This window comes from Ochotona curzoniae, unplaced genomic scaffold (assembly GCF_017591425.1).
Source record: "Ochotona curzoniae isolate NIBS_2020 unplaced genomic scaffold, NIBS_Ocur_1.0 scaffold_1852, whole genome shotgun sequence".
In the NCBI taxonomy this organism is placed as follows: Eukaryota; Metazoa; Chordata; class Mammalia; order Lagomorpha; family Ochotonidae; genus Ochotona; species Ochotona curzoniae.
This window is the reverse complement of record NW_024467087.1, coordinates 26,194,759-26,219,264: the sequence shown is the minus strand read 5'-3', so window position 1 is coordinate 26,219,264 and position 24,506 is coordinate 26,194,759. Positions and strand designations below refer to the sequence as shown.

Here is a 24,506-nt window from a genome sequence, read left to right as displayed (position 1 = left end):
AGTTATTCAGGAATAAAAACTATAATTCAATACCTTGCCAAGTAACATGGATCCATTTTCTTTTGGGCTTGCCAAATGCGAAAAGATCCCTTTTATAAAAAAGCACAATATAATGGAGTGCTATAATTTCAAACAGTGTTTGGTCTGATGGCAGAATGGTCATTCTAACAGCAGTCACAGTAGAGTAGAAATAAGACTGCAGTATATCTAAGGCAAAAAGCTGAGGTTTCAGGAGCTTGAAGGTAAAGAGGAAGAAACAAATGGGGATGGGAATTGGGAAGACAAATAAGGTTAAGAGAAAATTACTTTTGGGTGACGGGAAAGAATCTACGTGTACTTAAAACTATAGAATCAACCCCACTGAACCTTGGGAACTCTAGTTTCAAATACAATGAACAAATTTTATTTATAGATACTTACCTGATCTAGGTTTCAAGCCAAAGGGGCCATGTGGAAAATTGTCAGTTCTGTCAAATTCCTAAACACAGAAAGCAAATAACACCTATTTTCTTTCAAAATCATCAAGTTACTTATTCACATCTACTCCAATTTTGAAAAAAGGTATCATTTTTTCAAAACTTAGTGAACTAACTTGCATTTCAATTCAAGCTTACACATTTTTAAAAGGTCAATAATTATTTGCTATATGATCTCACTGTACATACCTTTAAATTCTTTTCCCTCTTAGTGAAAAAATACGGAAAAGAAAATCATTACCAATATATAAAAAAAAATGTATTTTCTTTGGAAAAAAAAAAGGAATGAGGCTAAAATATCCAGAGAAATGAAGTGTACCTCAGGGACAAGATGAGCAAATTTAGCAACATTCATCTGTATTCACTCTGGATTTGACATTGAACAGTGGACAAGCTGAGGCCAATATAAATATTCACACTAAGAGGGCTGCAGAATTACAGATGATTAATTAGTATTATTTCTACTTTATTGCACACCGTTTTCAAACAGTGTTGTGCTGTGGAAAAAAATCGTGGCTTATTAAACAAATCTGAACTTTTAATCACAGAGTTTAGGCTATCTCCTCTGTGCAACCTTTAATTTCTCTGTGTGTCGTTCAAATGGAGTTGTGAATAAACGATAACTAAAGCAATGTGAAAACTGCCACATGACGAAACACTACAATCTTAGGAGCTTGTTACTAAATCAGTGCAACAACTTTGTGTAGCTAGGGTCTAGGCTCTGGGGTCACTTCTCATTTATTGAAGACAATTCTTAGGGAAGCAACTCATGCCTTCAAGCTGTAAAATAATGAAGCTGATGTATAGTGCCTTTGGGTTCAAATGTAGGAATATCCACTTTGTTAATACACAATACACTAATTAAGTTTACAAAAGCATGTTGAAATGACTAGGATGAGCTAAAACTCTTTAATTTGAACTGTTTTCCAGAAGAATGTGTCACAATTTAACTGCCATACAAATGGCAGCATGTTTATAAAATAAATGCCCAAAGATTTTTAAAGAATTGTTTATTTATTTGAAAGGCAGAGAATCACAGATTGAGAGGAAGCAACCCAGAGTGGAATAATTCTTCCATTGGGCAGTTCACTTCCTAGGAATGCCACAAAAGCTGAGGTTGGGCCAGCCTGAAGCCAGAAGCAGGAAAGTCCATTTGGGTCTTCAAAGTGTGTATCAGGAACCCAAGTACTTGAACCATCATCTGTTGTCTTAGGCATATGAACAGGAAGCTGGATTGGAAGAACAGGCAGGATTCCAATCCAGCATTCTGATATGGGATACTGGCAAGACAAGTAGTGGTTCATTCTGCTGCTGCTTCACAACACAGTACTCTACTCAATTCCGTTTAAAAGCTTTATAATGCAACCCATGCAAAACAATAGAGAAAGAATCCTGGCTGGAAAAAAAAATAACATCATCTACATGTAATAAAATACTATGTATGTTAACTAAGTTACACTGTAAATTGAAATCATTCAAATACTTAGACAAAGTTGTGAATTCACCAAATAAACACACAGTCACTTATTAATTCCAGTACACTTTAGGATACTAAGCAGCATAATCCAAAACAGGAAAGACATTGTTGAGAGTTGTTCAAAATTTACCTCTTGTTATAATATAGTATGGTTTCATCAAATTGAATCAATCATTCGAACTCACAATACAAACTGTAATTTTCATGCATCCACCCTCCCCATACCCTCAAATTAATTCAAAGATATCAATATATTTGTAACCTCTTGTCGATAGGAACAACCCACTGCAGGGATGTTTCTCGTGGAAAAAGGAAGTTTCTCTTGCATTGCTTTCAGACCTAATTGGTTACAAGAAAAACCAAAGGCCATTGCACAATGCTGAAGAGCTATTTTCAAATTTCAAATGTCAATACTGTTCTGACAATTCATAATTTATTTTCAAATGTGGACGAATTAGAAAGTACACATTTCACAAAGTAAATTCTGTTATAGTGATGCTTCCATAGAAAATCATAAACAAAGTGCTACTATTATAAATACTTACACCAAACACGTCACTTTAGGAATCCTTTATAGATGAGAAGCTTTATAAAACTATTCTATCATAGATTTCAATGAGTGAATAAATTACATTGTAAAAAGAAAACAATGAGGTTAGAGAGGAAGGAAAAAACCCTACATAAACACAGAAATTACACAAAACATGAAAGAGCACACATAAAACATAAAAACGGGTTTTGTACCTCAGATGATACTGGAGACTGTGGTGACATATAAGCATTATCACTGTCTTGCTAAAATACAAAAATAAAGGATGAATTATGAAATTAAAATACAAATGATGATTCAAACACATAGAAGGAAACATGAAAATTTTGATCAACTTGTAAAGACTCTGGAATATACCATCTGACACCTTGCCAGCCTAAGTATGCTCTGTAAGTAGCAGTGTTAACTATCCTCTGGGAATGTGTTAGAAATACAGAAGCTGGGGCCCCAACACATAATATAGCACATGAAGTACTATGTACACATAATATCAATGTGTTACAATCTGAGACATATTAAGGAAAGCATAAAAAAAATTCCAAGACCCCAAATAAGGAATCTAGAAAACTATATGCATCTAATATAAGGTTGGATGCAATTACAAAGAATTTAATTAAAATATTAAGTTGGCAATTTTTACAAAAGCAGCTATAACTCAATGGGTGGGGCTGTGTCCCAATAAAACTTTACCACAAACAAAGCCTGAGGGCCAGACGTGACTCCTGGGCTATAGTCACTAACCTTGCTCTGGTTGGATGGTGAATGATGAGTTCACCGAGTTGTTCTCAGCCTTGGCTATACATTAAGTTTACACAAGAAACTAAAATTCTCATTATTCTAGCCATATTTTTTCATGCCATATGCCAATTATATTTGAGTATCTGAGGGTGAAACCAGGTTTCAGTATTCTTACAAAGCTCGCCACGTGGTTTAAGCCTCAGTAAAATGGAGAGTCACGATATTGTTTAGACAGTAGCAAAAAAGCATGCTTCAAAAACAAAAATCAGAAATGAGAATTGAATACATTGATTCCGAGTTGATCTGTAGGATAAATCCAGCTGAGATTTTTAAAACGTGAGGCAATGGATACATGGCCTAAAGTATAAGGAAGAAGTCAGGGCAAGAGATATAAACCAGAAAGGCAACAGAAAGCACCCAGATGTTGTTCACTGAAATCTTGAAAGTGCTGAAGCCACTCTACCCTGGGGAACAACAATATATAAGGGACAAAGAGATCTTGAGGAATTGGTGCAATGAATAGCAAGGGTTAGTGTACATTCTGAAACAGTACACATAATTTGTGGAAAGAGTTCCCCAGAGGAGTTCCTTAAACATGTCAAATGACTACTATGTTGATTTAGGAAGATAAAAGATAAGAAATGGTACACAGAGGATGGATTACAGGTCTAACACAGGTGATGATAAAATTTAAAAATTGAACTATTAGAAAGTCTGTTCTAGAAGGCACATGGAAATCATGTGATTCAATTAGCAACTATAGGACGATGCCAGCAAATGGTTATTATTGGAGAAAACCCACACATTTAACTATTATCAAGGAAAACAAAAGATGGATTGCATTTAACTCTGAGCCAAATAAATATGAAAATAAAATATTTCAAATAATTAAAATTACCCTTTTCTCACCTCGTCATTGTCATTGCCACTGGAACTTTTCCTCATAGATTTATACTGAAAAATATTAAAATATATATATATATATTTGCACATAAATCTCTAGGTGAGCTTTATTCATATTTTAGTACTTTTAATAACTATGTAACCAGTTCAAATAACTATAGTACTAATAACTAACACATACAATGTTTTCTATGGGCAAAGAATGGTACTAAGTACTATATACATATATAGATGTAAAGTAAGATTTCCTTCCTAAATCAATCCCATTTCACATTCACTCAGGTTTAAAATCTGTGGGTTATCTCATTTAGAGACTTTTTTCCCTTCATTCACTATATCCAATATGTCATTAAATTGAAATGTTTTGGCAATTTCTCTAAGACTTACCTTTTCTGAATTTTCAATTTATTGCCTTTGCCAGGCTCCTGTTAGCTTGCACTTGGTCGGTAATCTCACTATTCTAAGATGCCATGTATTGATTAAAAAAAACTTTTAATGTTTCAAGATAAAACATTAAGTGAATACATGAACTGTACAATAACAGCAACAACAATAAAAGCTAACACTCTATTGTTTATAATGTTGCAGGTCTAAAGTGCCTTACGTGTATTAATTAGAGTCCATCTAATTCTCATACCCACCCTATGGCATTAACTAATATCATGCATGTTTTACAAGAGAGACGACATGTTCAATAGAGAGAATGCTAATACGTAAGGAAATATTTCTTAGATTCATGGTAACACAGTACGACAACATCCCAATTTATTCTTTTGAAAAATGTTACTTATCTATCTTTACTTAAAAGGCAAGGAAGGGAGGTAGACACAGAGAAAGGATTGTAGGCATTTGAGAAGTGAACTACGGGAAATGGCTTGCAAACAAGACAAAAAGAAAGCTAATCCATTTCTGAACTTAATATTAATTTCAGAGGAGTGTAAATAACTTGTGCATAAACACACCTACTTGGAACAAATAAGTTGGCTTCCCTATTCCAGCATAAAATTCATAAAAATTATAATTAGCCTTTAAACTAATTGGAATTAGCCTTTAAACACAAAAAGACTATTTAGATATTCATTATCTATTAAGCCATTATAGAATTTTATCACACTAATAATGGGAAACGTTTGAAATTATATGGAATTTAAATAAATCAATTAATATTAAGATTAAATTGTTAATCTAGTGATTTTTAACTTGTTTAGAAATGAATCACCATATGCATGTGGAATTTCATGTTGTTAATCTTAAAATAAATTAAAGCTACCACTATATATTAAATATTATCAACAATAAGTCAGTTTTTATAATTTGCTGTATACCTTACTAAGACAATGAGTTTCTATAAAAGATGTTTAGTAATGTATTTCCTGTAATATTTCCTTTATGAATTACAGTATTTTAGTTTGGCTCAAGGACACTAAATTTTATGTTAGACTAGTAATCTACTTAACAATGGCCTAGCAATCTAAAGAAAACAATGTTTATTCTATTAACCCTGGATTTACTTAAACATACAACCTAACCCAATTTATCTTCTTGTTCTCATAATCTGTCCACTAAGTTGAAATAGTTTTCATTTAATTTCAAGGTCTTACCTAAGAAATATACTACCTTTGTCAACTACAAACAAATAACCGAAAACTGGATCCCATATGTTCAGGTGTTTGTATGCATATGTACATAACAGACACACACAGTCAATAAATGCACTTACTACAAGAAAGCTTCATAAATGATTTACCATAGACCAGAAATGTGTTAGGATAAAATGTTTCAAAAACTCTGTGAGCTTCATGACACAGCAATACTATCAGAGTCAATATTGAACAAGCTCAGTAAACTTCGACATAAACTTCCACAGGACTATATCTTACTGTTTAATCAACTGTATCTCCAGATAAAATTCTATTGCAAGGCTATACATAACCCTATGATTACAGAGAGGTAAGGGATTAAACAAACAAACAAAATAAATCCTTTTTGTCTTAGACACACCATATAAAGCAAAGATGTTTTGGTTAGGAAAAATGGGCAGATTTGAATACTAAGTTTAATTTAAAGAACAGTATCTAATTTTACATTTTCTTGACATTTGGGAAAATGCTGTTGCATCAAAATTTTTTTACTGTCTTAATACTGACATCTTCTGACAAATGTGGAGAACTACACATCTCTAAAACATTTCCCAGCGACTGTTCATCTGCTTGCTCATCTACTTTATCAAGTAAGAAATCAACATTTCATAAGTAGGAATTACATAATTAACACTTTAAATAACTTCTAATTTGATCTCTAGGCAACTGGGTAACTAATCAGTAATATAAAAATTATGTTTGTCATAAAAAATAAAGCTCATTAATGAATGATACTATTAAACCATACAAACATCCATTTTAACAGGCTCATAAAGCTTCCATTAAGGCTTTATTGAAAAATTCACTGGAGATAGCTAATATATAGAATATAAAAATGCAATGTGCATGAATTAAACTGATATCTTGCTACTTTATTATTGGTTATACCCCTTGTCTATACTCCAGAGGAACTTTACTTTCTACTTGACAAATTCTTTATCAGAGAAGTATTAAGCTTGAGACCATAAGATAAATGGAAACTATGTTATCAGTAAAATTAAAAGAAAAATAAGAAAGGAAGGCAGATATGGTGGAAATTATCATTATGTTCTCAAAACAACATTTGTAATTTGTTCTGTTTATATAAGTAAATCTATTAAAAGGGATTTACTAAAATTCTTAAAAAACATTTAAAATAAAACTCCATTTTTATATAAAGATTAATTACTTTATGTGTGAAAGGTTGTTTTGCAGAAAAAGGAGAGAGGAGAAATCTCCCAATGTCTGGTTCATTCCCTAAATGGAAGCACTAGACAGAGCTAAGCTTATCTAAAGACAGGAGCAAGAAGCTTCTTCCAGGTCTCCCATATCAGTGCAGGGGCCCAAGGACTTGGGCCATGCGCCTATGCTTTCACAGGCTACAAGTAGGGAGCTGGATCTAAAGTGGAGTGGTCCAGACTAGAACTGGCACCCATATGGGATACCGAAGCTTGCAGGTGAAGGATTAGTCTTTTTGGCCACAGTGCCAGGCCCGTAAAACTGCATTTCTTTAAAGACTGTTTGTTCAGACCCAGGCATGGTAGCCTAGCAGCTAAAGTCATTGCCTTGCATGTGCCAGGATCCCATATGGACACAGGTTCATGTTCCAGCTACTGCATTTCCCCATCCAGCTCCCTGCTTGTGGCCTGGGAAAGCAGTCAAGGATGGCCCAAGGCCTTGGGACCCTGAACACATGTGGGACACATGGATGAGACTGTGGGCTCCTGGCTTAGGGTTAGCACAGTTCCAGCCATTACAGCTGCTTGGAGAGCGAATCAACCGGTGGAAGATCTTTCTTTCTCTCCGCCTCATGTTAATCTCACTTTCCAATAAAAAGAAAATAATTTTTTTTAAAAAAGGGTGCTTGTTCATTTGATACTAGATTACCATAGTAATCTTACCTATGTCTATTAAACCATAATACTTAGCTTCTCCTTGCCTTAATTTTTCCATCTGTAAAATATACATGATAATAACTGAGCTTACCTCACAGAGTTGTAACAGAGGTTAAAAAAATTGACATTTGTAAAGCATTTAAAATAATGTCTGATATTTTTTACAACTATATAAGAGCTGGTGAGAAGATAAATTACTACAAACATTATGGAAGACAGTATGGAGATTATTCAGAAATCTGAAATCCAATACCCAAAACAAAAAACCTTTATCCAAACAAAATGAAATTAGCATATCAATAACTTGTGACTTCATGTTTATTGCAGTTCAATTCATAATAGCAAATATATGGAATCAATCCAGATATCCATAAACTGACAACTGGGTAAAGAAAATGCGGGACTGGCACAGTGGCCTAACTGCCTAATCCTGCACCTACAAGCATTGGCATCACATTAGGGTGCTGTTTCATGTTGCGGCAGCTCTACTTCTGGTCCTTTGTGACCCTGCACCTGCCTGAGAGCCAGATAGAACCTCATGGCTCCTGGCTTTGGATCAGCTCAGCTCCAGCCACTGACACCACTTGGGGAGTGACGCAATGCATGGAAAATCTTGCTCTGTCTCTCCTACTCTCTGTATATCTGCCTTTCCAATAAAATTAAATAATTTTTTAAAGTGTGGTGTATATATACACTATTGAATACTACTTAGAGATAAAAAAAATGAAATCTTGTCATTTGCAATAAAATGGATGTAACTGGTTCAATAAGCCAATCTCAAAAAGATATGTATCACGACTTTTCTATTATACGGCAGTGAATATAGATATAATAATGTATAGGAGTGAAATCCACATCTTGAAATTTGATTATTAAAGCCTAGTTTCATCTAACCAGTTCCATTATCTAACTAGCTCCACTAGGCTTCAATGCCCATTGACATGTACGAGAGCTGAATGGGATGTGGGACAGACTGGACAACTCTGCAGCACATCCTGGCAAACCAGGGTAGGGGGCGGGCCTGGTGCAGGTTATTGTGGGTTGCTCCAACTAGGCTGCAGCTCCCACTGGTGGGCAGAACCAGGCAGGACTGCAACACCCATTGGTTCCAGTGGAAGACTGAGCTGGAAACAGAACCGACCCAGCAACTGCAACCACCAGCTGATTGGGGCAATGGACTGTGCTGGGCCCTGTACTTGCCAATACATACAAGAATCTGGTCAGAGATCACCTCAAAGTTTCTTTGGCAGTCTCCTCAATAAAACTGCCAGACTCAGAACCCTAACCATAAAAAGACAGAGGACAGAACAAGTCAATCAACCACCTCAGCCATATGTTGGCACTGAAAAACTGGGCAAACGAAGACTCTAACATGGACTAGGTCAATCAGTGGATTCTTCAACAACCTCATCATGCTTGGAGTGGCTAGATTGGCAGCAATTCATAACTGTTGAATTTTCCTGTAGCCCTTGAACCTTTTTACCCTAATTAACTATGTAAGGTTGTCAAAAATTGCTGGGGTCCGTGCAGTAGGTGTGGATGGCACAAAGGTGTGAAGAGAACAGCTCCCTGCTTGGCAGGGCCCGGGGGAGCTTCCAGCTGTTTGGCAGGGCCCAGTGGATTTCTCTCTGACCACCTTGACACAGTTTCACCCCCATGTGTATGGACACTCAAGCACCCCACTAAGAATTTCGTAATTTATTGAGGCATTGTTTGCCCCTATGTGATGGCTTTTGCAACCAACATGACCTTGAGAGTTAACGTTATTGATAATGTCTTGGTGAGTGGGCCTTTAACTGCGCTCAGGAGTACAATTAAACCAATGCCGTTTCTGGACACCTTATTGTGTGCCTACCCATTGCCCTGAAATCTGGTCCAGACACATAGCATGCCTTCTTGGAAATGGCTTGATAAGAATTTTACAAACTAATGGAAGTGATGAGAGTATGGGGTGAAACTGCTATGACAAAAAATATAGCTACTGGGACCCTAAAGGCTATCCTGTTTCTGTGACTCTAAAGGCCATCCTGCTATGACAAAAGTATAGCTACTGTGACCCTAAAAGCCATCCTGCTATGGCAAAAAATATATAGTTACTGTGACCTTAAAGGTTAGCCTGTCCTTGCAACTCTTTAGAACATAGAAAATGTAGCTGTTTTAGCTGCTTCATAATTTTTTAACTAGAGGAAATACAGGACAATTTTACTAACATCATAAAGATATACTTTTGATTATTGCCTGATTGTTTATGAGGTTGTAAAGCCTGCAGTTATAGGGGGATTTAATGTTTGAAACTTTTTGTCTTAAATCTTTATGCTTTTTCTCTTCTGATGTATTTCTCCCAATAAGTGATGGATAAGTTGTAAAATAAGAATTGCAGTAGGAGTGTATACTGATTAATATGTGTTGTCCACTGAGGAATTCCCAGCTGCAACGTCAGAATGGATAATGCCCTGTCTTAAGGTGAAACCAACTTGCAGAATTATCTTTGGAAGCACTCACTTGTCCATTGTAGAGTTGAAACCAAAATAGAGTAAACACGGCTCATTGCTAACTGCAATTCTTTCTGCCATTATAACTCCTGCTTTATTTGCTCAGTTGACAAACTATGTGAACTTATAAGTCCAATGTCCAACTAATGCCAATGACCCCAATCCCCATAAACCAAGACCCCAGCCTTACTAACCCATAGATAATTCAAGATAGGGGCCTGGTTGTCACACAAAATATAATTAAAAAATGGAAAAAGTTTAAAAATAAGTAATTTGATTTTTTTTTAGCTCTTGTTTATATTTTTCTGGACTGTGATTTTTTTTTTACTTTTTAGTTCATAAATGTAACCGTGAGTGGTGCATTAAACCAGTGATTATAAACTAAAATTGTATTTCTGCGAAAATAAAAAAAAAAGAAAAATGAAGGAAGGATAGAGCGGGGTTGAAGAAGTGGAAATAGCAGGGAGGGAAACATGATTATCTTCTTAGATTTCATGAAATACATGAAATCTGTTCTCTTTATATTAAAAATTTTTTAAAAATGAGACTCATATTTAAGAAGAGAAATAGCACATCTGGGAGCCTCTGACACTGTGTCATGTTTTATGTGTTCTGCTCATTAAAGTTCTTTTTTTGGTTTATAAGAATGCTAACAGAAGAAAATACCATATTTATAACAATGTTTTCTTATTTTTTAGTCTGGATAAATAAAGACAAAAGTGGGGGCTCATGGAGAGGTGCAGTAGGCTAAGCCTCCACCTGTGATGCCTGGATCCCATAGAGGCTCTGGATTATATTCTGGCTGTTCCACTTCGGATCCAGCTTCCTACTTATGGCCTGGGAAAGCAGTGGATGATGGGTCAAGTCCTTGGGCCCCTATACATACATGGGAGACATGAAAGAGGCTACCAGTTCCTGGCTTAAGATTGACTCAGCTCCAGCCATTGTGATGATTTGGGGAGTGAACAAATAGATGGCAGATTTCTCTCTCTCTGTCTGTAGCTCTACTTTCCAAATAAAAATAAAATGAATCTTTTTAAAAAGAGAGAGAATGATTTGGGGAACAGATTAATATAAAAATTGGTTTTATTAAAAACATTAATTGTCTTGTATATTTTGATAAGCAGTAGTACCAGCTTTCCTTTATAGTACAGTTTGTGGCACTGGAAGAAAATAACTCTGTGACTGCTGAATTATGCTATAAATGTAGAGAGGATAAAATATTTTAGAAAATTCTAATTAAGGAAGTAAGAAATAGTATGGCTATATTAAGAAGATAAAAGCTATATCCAAGTGTTTTTTTGTTTTTTTATTGTTGTTGTTTTACTAAAAGCTACTAAATTTCTGCTACATCATCATTTATCAGGTTTAATCTGTAAAAAAATTTTATTCTGTGCCTTTGTTAAAGGTTTCAGGAAAGGGAACCGTTTTCCACATTTGCTTCTTCACTGCTTTCCAACATTCTCATTAGAGGACACCTCAGTGGGACTGCCAGATCTAGGGCTATGAACACCCAGAACCATAGTGAAATAAACCTCTTTCTACATTAAATAATTTATCTCAGGTATTTCGTTTTAGTAATCAAAAGGTAACCAATGTTACATAATCCTATAACTAGCAGTGCAACAACAATTTATCTATCTTGTAATGAATTTGGTGAATTATAATTTATTTTGGTTTATTCTCAATTGTTCTGATTTGCTGAAATTTTATAAGTACAGTTGAACTGTGTATCTAAATGAACTGCAAATCCATGTGGGAAATCAATATAAAACAACACAGTTAACTAGAGTTATGTTAACTCAAAGCTAATACAATCAAATCAATTACACAATACATTTTAATAAAGTACCTTAAAGTATTCTTTTCTAATCTGTTTGCTCCGTCTCCTTTCTTCACTTTGCCAGACTATAGGCTGAGACTCTGGCCACTGCTGTTCATCTATTTGATCCTTTTGATTTTCTAAGGGCTATAATGAGACAATTGCTTTTAAGTAAATAAATGAGAACAAAATAATAGATGTAATAGTATTTTAATGTCTTCTTACCTGCCATGTAAGGGGTGATAACGGTGAATTAACATCATCTGCTGAGACACTAAAAAATTAAACATGACTTAATATGTAAAAAAAATGAAATAATCTTTAGATATATAAGAAATATAAATGTATCTTTTTTAACCAGAAAGCAATTTATCCATGCCTACATTTTGAACTACTAACATAAAACTTAAAGTTGACAAAAGCATTAAGCTCACTACAACTCTTACTCCACAGGAAACATCAAAATGGATTTATCTGATGAAATTCCATGCGCAAGACTCAATAAAGGACCATGTAGAGGTTATCGGGATTGTAACAGCAATATCTACAGACATACAGTCAAAGACAAGATATTATTATTCTAAACTAATTATTAAAACTATAATTAAATCAAGTAATAATTCACTTTTCTAAATGCCTTACAGCTTCAATCATAATTCTTTTTGCCCTATTGAATTGTTGATCATAAGCCCCAAACCTTCCATTCTGAAGCAAGAGGAGCTGTGTGGGAAATTCGTTGCATCTAGTTTTTGTGCTTACAAAGGAGTCAGTACCTACTCTTTTTAGCTGGCAGGTTTGCACAAGGATAAAATATATAAAATGAAATGCACTAGGATGCTATTATTTAACATGCTATTGAGCAACTTCTGTAAAACACAGTAATGAAAGAACAATGTAAACATTAGTGAGAAAGAATCAAACTTTCAAAGTTTATACAGCACAATCTCTCAAGAGAATATAACCCATTCTTATAAAAAAAAAATCTATCAGTGAAAACCCAAAGCTTCCCTATATATCAACTATAATGAATTATACAACATATTGGAAAAATGTAAAGTATATAATATGTAGAAAGAACCATTATATACACATATACAAACTACATTTTAAAATTCCAAATGTCTAATAAAACACTTAATTCCCTGGAATGTTCTTGGACAGGAAAAGTAAGTATTACTAGCACATTCAATTGTCAAATTCATAATGAATGTTTAATAATTAAACACAATGAACTATAAAAATTGAAAAAAAGCTCTTGTAGCTTCTATAGAAACGTGACAACAATTTCAAAGTTAGTTGGGAAGAATTATATTCCTCATGGAAAAGTTGTCAAATTAAATGCTCTTCACTATGAGAATGCTATTTTCTATTTCAAAAGCAGATTTGATGGGAGAGACAGATATCTTCCATCTGCGGATTCATTCCCAAAATGACTGCAATGGCCAGAGCTGAGCCAATCCAAAGAACCAGGACCTTCTTCCATGTCTCTGACATGCGTGCAATGGCCCAAGGACTTGAACCACTCACCACTGCTTTCCCAGGCCATAGGCAGGGAGATGGATCCAAAGTTTAGAATCAAACCAGGACTTACATGGGATGTCAGCATCAGCATTTGAAGGATTAGCCTGCCAATCACTCCATATCTTGCCCCCCACCAAAGATTTGTTTATTTTTATTTAAAAGGCAAGAGCAGTTACACCAGGGAATGAAAGAGAGAATAGAGACTACAGGAAGAAGAAAGAGAGAGCTTACATCTTCCAGGTCACTCTCCAAATAGCCAAAAGGGTCAGAGCTGAGCTGGTCCGAAACGAGGAGTCAGGAGCTTCTTCTGAGCCTTTCAAATGGGTGCAGGGGCCCAAGCACCTGGGTCAACATCTGCTGCTTTCCCAGCCAATAACAGGAAGCTGGACTGGAACTAAGCAGCCAAGACTCAAACCAACGCCCACAGTGATGCCAGCACTTCAGGCAGAGGCTGAACCTTTTGATCCAACTTCCTGTTAATGCATTGGAAGGGCAGTGGAGTGTGGCCCTAGTGTTCAGACCTATGCACTCAAGTGCAAGGCCAAAAGGAAACTTCTGGATCCTGGCTTAGGTCTGGCCTAGTCTTCTCTGTGATCATTTGGGGAGAAAACCAGTGGATGGAGGATCTCATGTACATGTACACTCTCTGTATGTGCCGTGCCTTTGAAATACATAAAATGAACCTTAAAAAGAAATCCTGGGAGAAATTGTGGCTTAGAAAACAAATAGTATAGAAACAACTGTCTGACAATTTGTAAGAAAGAAAGAGGGATGGAAGAGAAAACAGGGGGAAATGAAGAAAGGGAAAAAGGGAGGAAGCTGATTAGATTTGCTTACCTCTTATCAAATATAAAAATAGACTAAAAGCTAAATATAAATAAAAGTAAAACCTCAAAGTACCTAAAAAATATAGGCTTTAATTTTTTTCAGTGTTAGAATGGGGGTGAGCCAATGGGGAAAAATGGAAATTGAATAAAGAAAAATACAATTACTTAAAATATTAAAGTCTCTGCTCCTAGCTAAGACAGAATAAGAGAGAATAACTATAACCAGATTTATATTCTCAATACAAAAAAATGATTTAAAATTGGATAAAATAGGGGCCCGGCCTAGCAGCTAAAAGTCCTCGCCCTGAACGCGCCGGGATCCCATATGGGCGCCGGTTCTAATTCCGTCAGCTCCACTTCCCATCCAGCTCCCTGCTTGTGGCCTGGGAAAGCAGTCGAGGACGGCCCAATGCTTTGGGACCCTGCACCCGCGTGGGAGACCTGGAAGAGGTTCCTGGTTCCCGGCTTCGGATCGGCATAGCACTGGCCGTTGCGCTCACTTGGGGAGTGAATCAATCATCGGATGGAAGATCTTCCTCTCTGTCTCTCCTCCTCTCTGTATATCTGACTTTGTAATGAAAATATTTAAAAAATAAATAAATAAATAAAATTGGATAAAATAGTTAAAATTATGCTTTTGAAAAAGCAGTGACTAACAAGCTCAAAGGGATATGACTGATTCTGAAGACTATATGGAGTTATCAGGCCATATCCAAGAGGACAGAATCAAAACAGAACCCTGAAGGAATCATGAATTTAGTAGACAGAGCTAGAAATCAGAAAGAAAAGTACAGATGGAGGTCCAGGACAGAGTAGCAAAGCAAAAGACAATACACACAGAAAGAATGTAAAACACCTACAAATCATTAGGTTGGCTAGAGTAGAAGTGAATCCACCACCCTGCGGAAGTGGACACTCTCATCCAGAAATGTTTTAGAATGCCAACTCATCCTAACATTGTCTCTGTGCAGAAGATCAACACCCTCATGAGTACCCATTCTACACGTTACATGCATGCCCAAATGAGGAGCTGCTGCCTTCCCCCATCCCCATGCCTAAGGCCCACACTGGGCCTTTATACACCTTTACATTTCCTCACGCAGTCACCCCACCATGTGGAAGTGGTCCCAGGCGGTCTCCCACCAGAGTGGTTCAACACACTCTCTCCTTTGAATTACAAAACTCTGCCTGAACTAAAAGCCTCTTTCTCTCAATTGTCTCTAAACCTAACACAAATATCCAACTGATTACTAATTATGTATCTAGGAAACTACCCTATGCAAAAAAGAGAAATGACCCCCAAGAGAGCTGAAGGAACTATTTCCAGAGACCCAGGAGAACTACAAGTTCCCTCCAGCTAGAATAGAAACATTGTTATTCACAGAAGATCAGGAAAAATATTAAGAAATGTCTTTCCTCATTATGTGAGCAAATTTAGTACTAAACTGCTGCCATGCTCCCACACAAAAAGTTATGAAACTAGGTCCTCAAAATGTCATTCTGTGGGGCAGGCACTGTGTGGTACAGGAGATTCAATCAACACATAGGACTGAACACATTCCACAACAGAATCCCTGGATTTGAGATCGACCTCTGCTACTGATCCAGCTTCCCTTTCAAATGCATCCTATGAGACCCAAGATTATGGCTCAAGGACTTGGATCCCTGCCACCCACAGAGACCAGATCAAAACAGAGTAGCTGTATCCTGGCTGTATCCTCACCCAGCATCAACTTCTGCAAGCATTCAAGGAGTGAACCAGAAAATAAAAGATCTCTCTCTGTCTCTCTTTGCCCATCAAATAAAAGTAGATGATGATGTTTAATAAGGATGTACTTCTTTAATTTTTTTTTAAATCATGTTTTTCCCAAGTAATTTAACTGTATTCATGAATAAAAAGACTACTAAGAGGAGGAGAATTAAGGTGCTGGAATAGGTTGAGGACACATTAAAAAGCATGGAGAAGGATAATTACAAGAGACGCAAAGAGAGAAAAATCCCAGGTAATAAGAGTGTGCAAGAAAGACACCTGGGGATCCATGAATATGCAAAGCAGTAGAGATAGTAAAGAGGTGCTTCAGTGAATAGATACCCCAGTGGTGATTGGATGGTACCAGCTGCTTAAAAAGCAGCCGGGGGGTGGGGGTGGGGAGTGGCGCGCTGAGCCCTCCACTCATCAGCCAAAATTGGCTGATGAAGCAGAGGTTTCGCTCCGCATGCCCAGTCCACTCCCAATGACGATTGGAGGTCCATCAATAGACAGGTGGGAAGGGGAGACTTCTGGAGATGTAGGAGGTGAATCAATCCATACATCTGTGGGTCCTGCTGATTTTTTAAATCCAATCACTAGGAGAAACTTCACATTGGAGGCTTTGCAGATATGCATAGGAGCGGGGGTGCTGTTCAGGGCAAGCTGCACATGTGCTAACCTCTGGAGAGAAACTATATCTGGCTCTCCAAGTGTCCTCTGTGCAAGCTTATACCACAAACACATTATTCTGGTATTACCAGGAAAATAATATCAACTTGGCATCTTGCAGAATCTGTCCAAAACAGGTCCAGGTTATCACCGACCTAGCTGCTGGCAGATTCTGGCAAGAAGAATAAAAAATCCAATGTACTACGGAGATGAAGTACAGAGCAGAACACCACCAGGGACTAGGGCACCACTGACAGTACTATGATCCACACAGTTTGCACAGTTGGTGTATCTCCAACCCAGAGCATCACAAGAAACATGTACACCAAGAAAGGCTGAGCAGACAATGGTGACACCATGATATGAAGTTCACAGCAGGAGTGCAGCATGGGAACCCAAGACTTAAGTTCACTGAAGGAAGCGGCACAAGTGCCACAAATGGTGAACCAACACAGAATAGGACCAGTAAAGCCCATCTGCAGACCAGGGGATGGCATAACTTAAAGATAAAAATCAGCCCAAGGAGAAGAATCCACTAATCCACATTGCAATGGCCAACAGCAAGAAAAGAGGCACAGGCACCATAAATGAGGTTACCAACACCTCCCTCACAAAGAATGAAAAGACTATTTCATTCCCAGAATTAGATGATGAAGAAATGGAGAAACTACTGGATAAATAATTCTCATAAAAAAATCATTGTAAAACTCTTAAAAACAGTGAAAACCAAAAACAGGAGTTCAAGGAATACTAAGGAATATGTTAACACAGGAAATAGCAGCATTAAAACTAAATCAATCTGATATATTAGAGAGGAATAACAGAGCAAATTAAAAGTACAATGAAAAGTCCCAATAACAGAATGAGGCAGAAGAAAGAATTTCATTGCTGGAAGACATAACCTGTGAAAATGTCCAAACAATCAGAAATACAGAAAAGGAACTGACTATATATATATATATATATATATATATATACTTCTTTATAGATATAAAATGACAAAACTTCAGAATATATAAAGGAATATGATAGGACTATAAGGAGGAAAACAAATCCATAATTTGCACAGGAGATTGCAATAACCTTCCTTATTAACTGATAGAACAAAGAACAGAAAATAGGCACAGTATAGAAGATTTAATTACCATCACCAATCAATTCAACATTGTTAACATTTATACAACACCATAAGCAAAAGTGACAGAATACATATTTCTTCAACTCCTCACTCAACTTTTACAATAATATATCATATTTTGGACTGTAACAATTAAATATAAACCATTCACACAAAGTACTTCTGAAACTAAAGCTAGAAACAAGTCACAAAGCAGATATAAAAACAGAAGCAGTGAAATTTTACTTTTTACACAATTTTAATTTTTAGAACAATTTAACCAATAAAAATTTGAAATGAGCTGTTTTCCTTAGATTAGAAAAATCAGACCAATTGATATTTTAATAATATCCACAGGGGCCTGCATTGTATACAGAATGTTAAGCCACAACCTCTTTGTCAACATCACATGTGAGTACCATTTCAAGTACTGGCTGATCTGCTTTTGATACAACTCACTGCTAATGAATCTGGGAGGGCAGCAGAGTTTAGCCCAAGAGCTTGGGCTCATGCCACCCATATGGGAGACTCAGGTAGAGTTCTTGACTTATGGATTTGACCTGGTCTAGTCTTGTTTATTGAGAACACTTGAGGAGTTAATCAATGGAAGGAAGATCTCTTTCTCTCTCTCATTATATACATACATATATGTATATTTATTATATAATACATATTTATATTTACTTATTTATTTAAAATAAAGAAATCCCTTACAAATATACTTAGAAACCAACAAAGCTATTTCCCATTTTGACAAAAATGGAGATGAAAAATGGAAAGGGCTTGATATCAGATGCAAGACACAGGATAAACAAAGTTAGATTCTAACTAAATTAAAACTAGCTCAAAAATGAACAATACATAGGAACTAAGTTGTATGTGCTTATCATTGCTCTAAACAATTAATCTATATTAATCTATTTAATTTTCAGAGTAACCATAAGGCACATAATATTAAGTTTTGGTTTTACTAGTGGGGTAAAGATAGTTATTCCACTCCTGGGAATATATCCAAATGAAATGAAATGTGCAAATGAGAAAGCATCATGCAACCCTACATTTATAGCAGCACAATCCACAATAGTGAAGACATCAAAACAATCCAGATTCCCATCAAGAGGAATGGATAAAAAAACTGTGGTGTATCTACTGCATGAAATACTACACAGCCAGTAAGAAGAATGGAATTCTACCATTTGCAACCAAATGTTCTCAACTAAAAATGATTGTGTTCAGCAAAATAAAAAAAAATCCAAAAGAAAAGATGTCATATGTTCTCCCTGATATAAGGCAACCTTCATACAAAATACAAGTTCAGTAGATACCTAGAGGAAATCTATAATGTAGGCTAGAATACCAGGAAGTGAAGACACTTTGTAGTATGCATCTGTACTGCTGAAAAAAAGGAAGATTCTCACTGACACAGCTAAATATACTTCAGTACTTTGAAACTATATTTTCTCTCTTTATCTATATCTGTTACTCCATGATGCACATAAACAGTAGAATGCTACATTTATAACTGTTCTAAAGCACTACACTACATAATAATATGAGAGAAAATGGTGGGAGAAGACAGTGAGGAGGGGAAAAGGGGAAGGAAAGGGGGAAATCCTTATACCTACAAACTCTATCATGGAAAATAATAATAGTATTTTTAAAAGTAAATGGGGTAAATATGGCTCAGAAGCAGTTGAAAACCTTCCCTACTCGATAGATCCAGGACCCAAATTCAGACAGTTCTGTTCTAAGAATCTTGACTCATAATCACTATGTTAATGAGCCTACACCTCATCAGAAGAGTAAATAGAATGAAATAATCAGCAAGTTAACAGTTACTAAGCATAAGCTGGAAACTAGGACTGATTTAGAATTTTCCAGATCTTTACAGCTAACAGGTGCTAAAGGAAAATACTCTTAAGTATATCCCACTGTCTTGCCAAACAACTTCTCGATAGTTTACTATAACTTTATTGTACATATGTGATGATGACCCAGCATTCATGCTAATGGCTAGAAGTGGTTACATATCTTATATAAAGCTGTCTGGGAATTTCAGAAAGATGGACTACTAATCTACCACATAACAAGCCAAAACTTTTCCATATCCTTCTACGAGTCTTTATGTTACACAGTGCTACTGAAACACCTGTTAGTATGGACCAACACACAAAATCCCTGTTTCAAAATACAGAAATTATTTTTAATTTATTTTATTATTTTATAGTACAATTCCATAGGCTCTGGGATTTCCTTGACCTCTTCCCCAAAAGCACTCCCCCCACCACTGATTTCCCTGATATCACTAAGATAGGCTAGTCTTTCATAAGCAGTCATAAGTCCATCATTCTGCTATTTAACTGTATCTTGACATTGTAGCTATAGACATAGGTATAGAGAGTCCACCACCCTATTGTCTGGATATATTAAGCTTCATTGGAAGTCCATTTTTTTATTTGGAAGTAGTGGTACATGCTGCATTGTATCTTCAAATCAGGATGTGATACATTCTATTACATAGTTATTACATATCACCTAAATGAAAAGCCATGAAACAAAATCAACAGAAAGAAAAAATAGAAAATTAACAACAGCATGAAATTAAATAACATGCTACTGGATGATCAATCTGTCACTGAAAAAATGAAAAAGAAAATTTAAAAACTTTTGAAACAAGCAATGCTACAATGTGACCTAACAGTCACAGAGGAAATTAATAAGAAAAAACTTTTCTGAATGAATAAAATAAAAACAAGAATATCAACCCCCCCCGAGACGTAGCACAAGCAGTATTGAAAGGGCTATTGGTCTTGTATTTTGCATGAAAGTTTCCTTATATTAGAGAGAACATATGATATTTGTCCTTTGGATATTGATTTATTTCATTGTGCATAATGGTCTCTAGTTGTAACCATTTGGTTGCAAATGGTTGAATTTCATTCTTTTTTTTACAGTTGAGTAGTATTCCATGAAGTAGATGTACCACAACTTCTTATTCACTCCTCCTTTGATGGGCAACTGGGATATTTCCATGTCTTCACTATTGTGAATTGTACATCTTTAATTTTAAAAAAAAGTCAGTTCCTCATATACAGATTTGGTTTCCTTTAGATATATTCCCAGAAGTGGGATGGCTGAGTCATTCAGTAGATCAATTTTCAGTCCTCTTAACACTCTCCATACTGATTTCCACAGTGGTTATACTAGCCTACATTCCATAGCCTGGCATTCCTACATGCCAACAGGGAAGGCAGGTACTTTTCTATCCCCAACAATTCCAGCAAGTGGTGTTAGTAAAGTTCTGAATGTAGGCCATTCTCACTGGAATTAGGTGAAACTCCATATGGATTTTACTTATATGTTCCTGACAACTAGAGAACCTGAGCATTTTTTTCAGAGGTCTATTAGCCATTTGAATTTTTTTGAAAATTTATATTTTTTATGTTTATATTTTATATTTAAAATTTTTTTGAAAATAGCCATTCTCTTGAAAATTGTCTGTTCTTTTCCTTCACTCATTTCTTCACATGGTTTTTTGTCTTGCTGTCATTGAGTTTATAAAGCTCTTTGTATATCCTCAATATTAGTCTCTTATTGATGGTGCAGTGTACAAAGATTTTCTCCCATTCCGTTTGTTACTTCTTCATTTCATTGATGATTTACTTTCCTATATATACATACGCTTTTTATTTTGATGTAGTCCCATTTGTTTATATTGGATTTGACTACCCATGCTTTTGGTGAATTTTCCAAGCAGTCTTTACCAATGCCTATACATTGTAGAGTGCTTCCTATGTTTTCCTCTAATACTTTGAGGTTTTCTGGGTGCAAGTTTCGGTTCTATACCCATTTAGAGCTGATTTTTGTGTAAGGTGACAGGTGAGAGTCTTGACTCTTACCTCTGAAGACTGCTATCCGGGCCCGGCACGGTGGCGCAAGTGGCTAAGTCCTCGCCTTGCACGCCCGGGATCCCATATGGGCGCCGGTTCTAATCCCGGCAGCCCCGCTTCCCTTCCAGCTCCCTGCCTGTGGCCTGGGAAAGCAGTCGAGGACGGCCCAAAGCTTTGGGAACCTGCACCCGCGTGGGAGACCCAGAAGAGGCTCCTGGCTTCGGATCGGCATAGTATCGGCCCGTTGCGGCTCACTTGGGGAGTGAATCATCGGACGGAAGATCTTCCTCTCTGTCTCTCCTCTCTGTATATCCGCCTTTCCAATAAAAAAAAATAATAAAAATAAATCTTTAAAAAAAAAAAAAAAAAAAAGACTGCTATCCAGTTGTTCCAATAGAATATGTTGAAGAGACCAATCATTTTCCCTGAATCATTTTCAGTTCTCTTTCAAAGATTAGATAGCTATACATGTGTGGGCTAAATTCTGGCCTTTCTACTCTGTTCCATCAATATTCTTCTCTGTTTCTGTACCAGTCCCAGACTCTTTCATTGACCACTGCCCTGCAGTATGTCTTGAAGTCTGGAATTTTGATTCCTCCTGATTGATTTATATACTTCAGGATAGCTAGCTATTCATGGTCTGTTGTGTTTCCAGATGAAATGTTGTAACATTTTTCTTTTAAATCTGAGAAAAATGCTGGGATTTTGATTTGAATTGCACTGAATCTGTATATTATTTTTGGTAGTAGGAACATTTTGGTTATGTTGATACTGCAATTTATGAACACGGTAAGTTTCTTCATTTATCAATGACTTCTTACATTTATCTCTCTTTTTTTAATGTGTTGAAATTTTCATTATAGAGGTCTTCCCCATCTTTGGTTAGAGTAATTCCAAGGTATTTAATATTCCTCTCTGCTATTTTAAAGGGCGTTGTGCTTAAAAGTTCCTTCTCAGCCATGGAGTAATTTGTGTATACTAGTGCCATCAATCTATGTTTTTGTTTTTGTATACTGCTATACTGCCAAATTCTCTTACGAGTTCCAATAGTCTCTTAATTGAGTCTTTTGGCTCTCCTATGTAGAAAATCATGTCATCTGCTGCAAACAGGGATAACCTTAAAACCTCAGTTCTAATTTGAATTCCTTCAATTTGTTTTTCTTACCTAATAGCTCAGGCAAGGACTTCCAATACTATATTGAATAGTAGTGGTGAAAGTGGACATCCTTAGGCCCGGCATGGTAGCCTAGCAACTAAGGTCCTCACCTTACATGTGTAGGAATCCCACATGGGTGCCAGTTCATGCCCTGGCAGCCTCGCTTCCCATTCAGCTCCCCTGCTTGTGGCCTGAGGAAAGCAGTTGAGGATGGTCCAAAGCCTTGGGACTCTGCACCCACATGGAAGACCCAGAATTAGCTCGTGGCTCCTGGTTTAGGATTGGCTTGGCTTTGGATGCTGCAGCCACTTGGGGAGTGAATCAGCAGATGGAAGATCTCCTCTCTGTATATTTGTATATCTGACTTCCAAATAAAAGTAAAAATGTATCTTATATAGAAAAAGAACATGGACATCCTTTGTCTAGTTGCAGTTCTTAGTAGAAAAGTTTCCACTTTTTCTCAATTTAGTGTGATGCTAGCATTGAGTTTTTCATATATTGCTTTGACTGTGCTATAAAATGTTCATCCTATACCTATCTTGTTTAAGGTTTTCAGCCAGAAGTAGTGTTGGATTGTATCAACTGCCTTCTCTGCATCTATTGAGAGGATAATAAGGTTTTTATTTTAAATTTGTTGATGTAGTGAATAACATTTATTAATTTGTGACTGTTAAACTATCCCGGCATGCTAGGAATAAATCCCACCTGGTCTGGATGAATGATCTGCCTGGTATACTGTTGGATCCTGCTGTATTGTGTTGAGGATCTGTGCATGTATGTTCATCAGCAATATCGCTCTGTAGTTCTCTTTTTCTGTTATTTCTATTTGGTTTTGTTATTAAGGTGATATTGGCTTCATAGTAAAATGGCATTATATTAGGACAACACTATTAACTTCCTAAGTGCTATGAGTGTGTCTTAATCTGTGTTGTATTACTCAACACATATCACTTTCTGGCATTCAACATTTCCACCTAGGCTCCCAAATTAATTCAACCAACATTTATTGAAGTGCAAATGTGTATCTCATGCATCAGGCTAAGTGTCAGGATACGAAAGAAAACAAAACAGAGTCCCTAATCTAATAAAATTTTCATGGTATCAGGGTGCTGATAACAAATAAGAAACAATAAAGAAATAAAACAGTACATATTCAGAATGTCTGATCCATTACATTTTATGTAGAAAAATAAAGCAGAGTATGGGAAGCAGGGATAGAGAAGTGGAAGAGGCATGCTCTTTTATATGATAAAAGAACATTTTGCTAATGCAACATTAGAAAAGAAAGCAAAGGGGCGGAGGAGAGGCAGATCATTCCAAGCAGACTCTCAAGCCTTAGAGGGAAAGGAAAATATCTTAAAGTGATGACATTCAACAGGGAAGGAAGAACTGAAACAGAATTCACCAAGAAGACAGAAGCAAAAAAGCCAAGAGTAACCAAATAATGAAGGAACTTATAATGAAAGACATCTCGTTTTTATTCTGCATGAAATGCACAAATCAGCAGAGAATTCTGAAAACAAATAACATGATTTGACTTGCATTTTCAAAATGTCAGTCCAAGGCTCTGGGTAAGACAGACAAATGGACAAATAGGGCAGAAA

General features: G+C 36.3%; 1 protein-coding gene and 1 non-coding gene across 3 annotated transcripts in view; both read right to left on the bottom strand.

Moving 5' to 3' along the window:
* Positions 1 to 24,506, bottom strand: part of LRCH2 (leucine rich repeats and calponin homology domain containing 2) — a 102,860-nt gene that overhangs the window by 8,604 nt on the left and 69,750 nt on the right. Inside the window, exons 13-17 of one of the 2 annotated variants that reach the window (XM_040999663.1) lie at positions 12,198 to 12,246; positions 12,003 to 12,119; positions 4,151 to 4,195; positions 2,698 to 2,748; positions 421 to 478 (exon numbers count right to left, since the gene is read on the bottom strand). In XM_040999663.1, the coding sequence (XP_040855597.1) occupies positions 421 to 478; positions 2,698 to 2,748; positions 4,151 to 4,195; positions 12,003 to 12,119; positions 12,198 to 12,246 (320 nt within the window). The remainder of the gene's footprint in view (positions 1 to 420; positions 479 to 2,697; positions 2,749 to 4,150; positions 4,196 to 12,002; positions 12,120 to 12,197; positions 12,247 to 24,506) is intronic. The other variant, XM_040999664.1, reaches the window with a different exon arrangement.
* On the bottom strand, positions 2,207 to 2,335 carry LOC121169589. Its single transcript, XR_005885885.1, has one exon. It is a non-coding gene; the product is annotated as a small nucleolar RNA SNORA35 (small nucleolar RNA).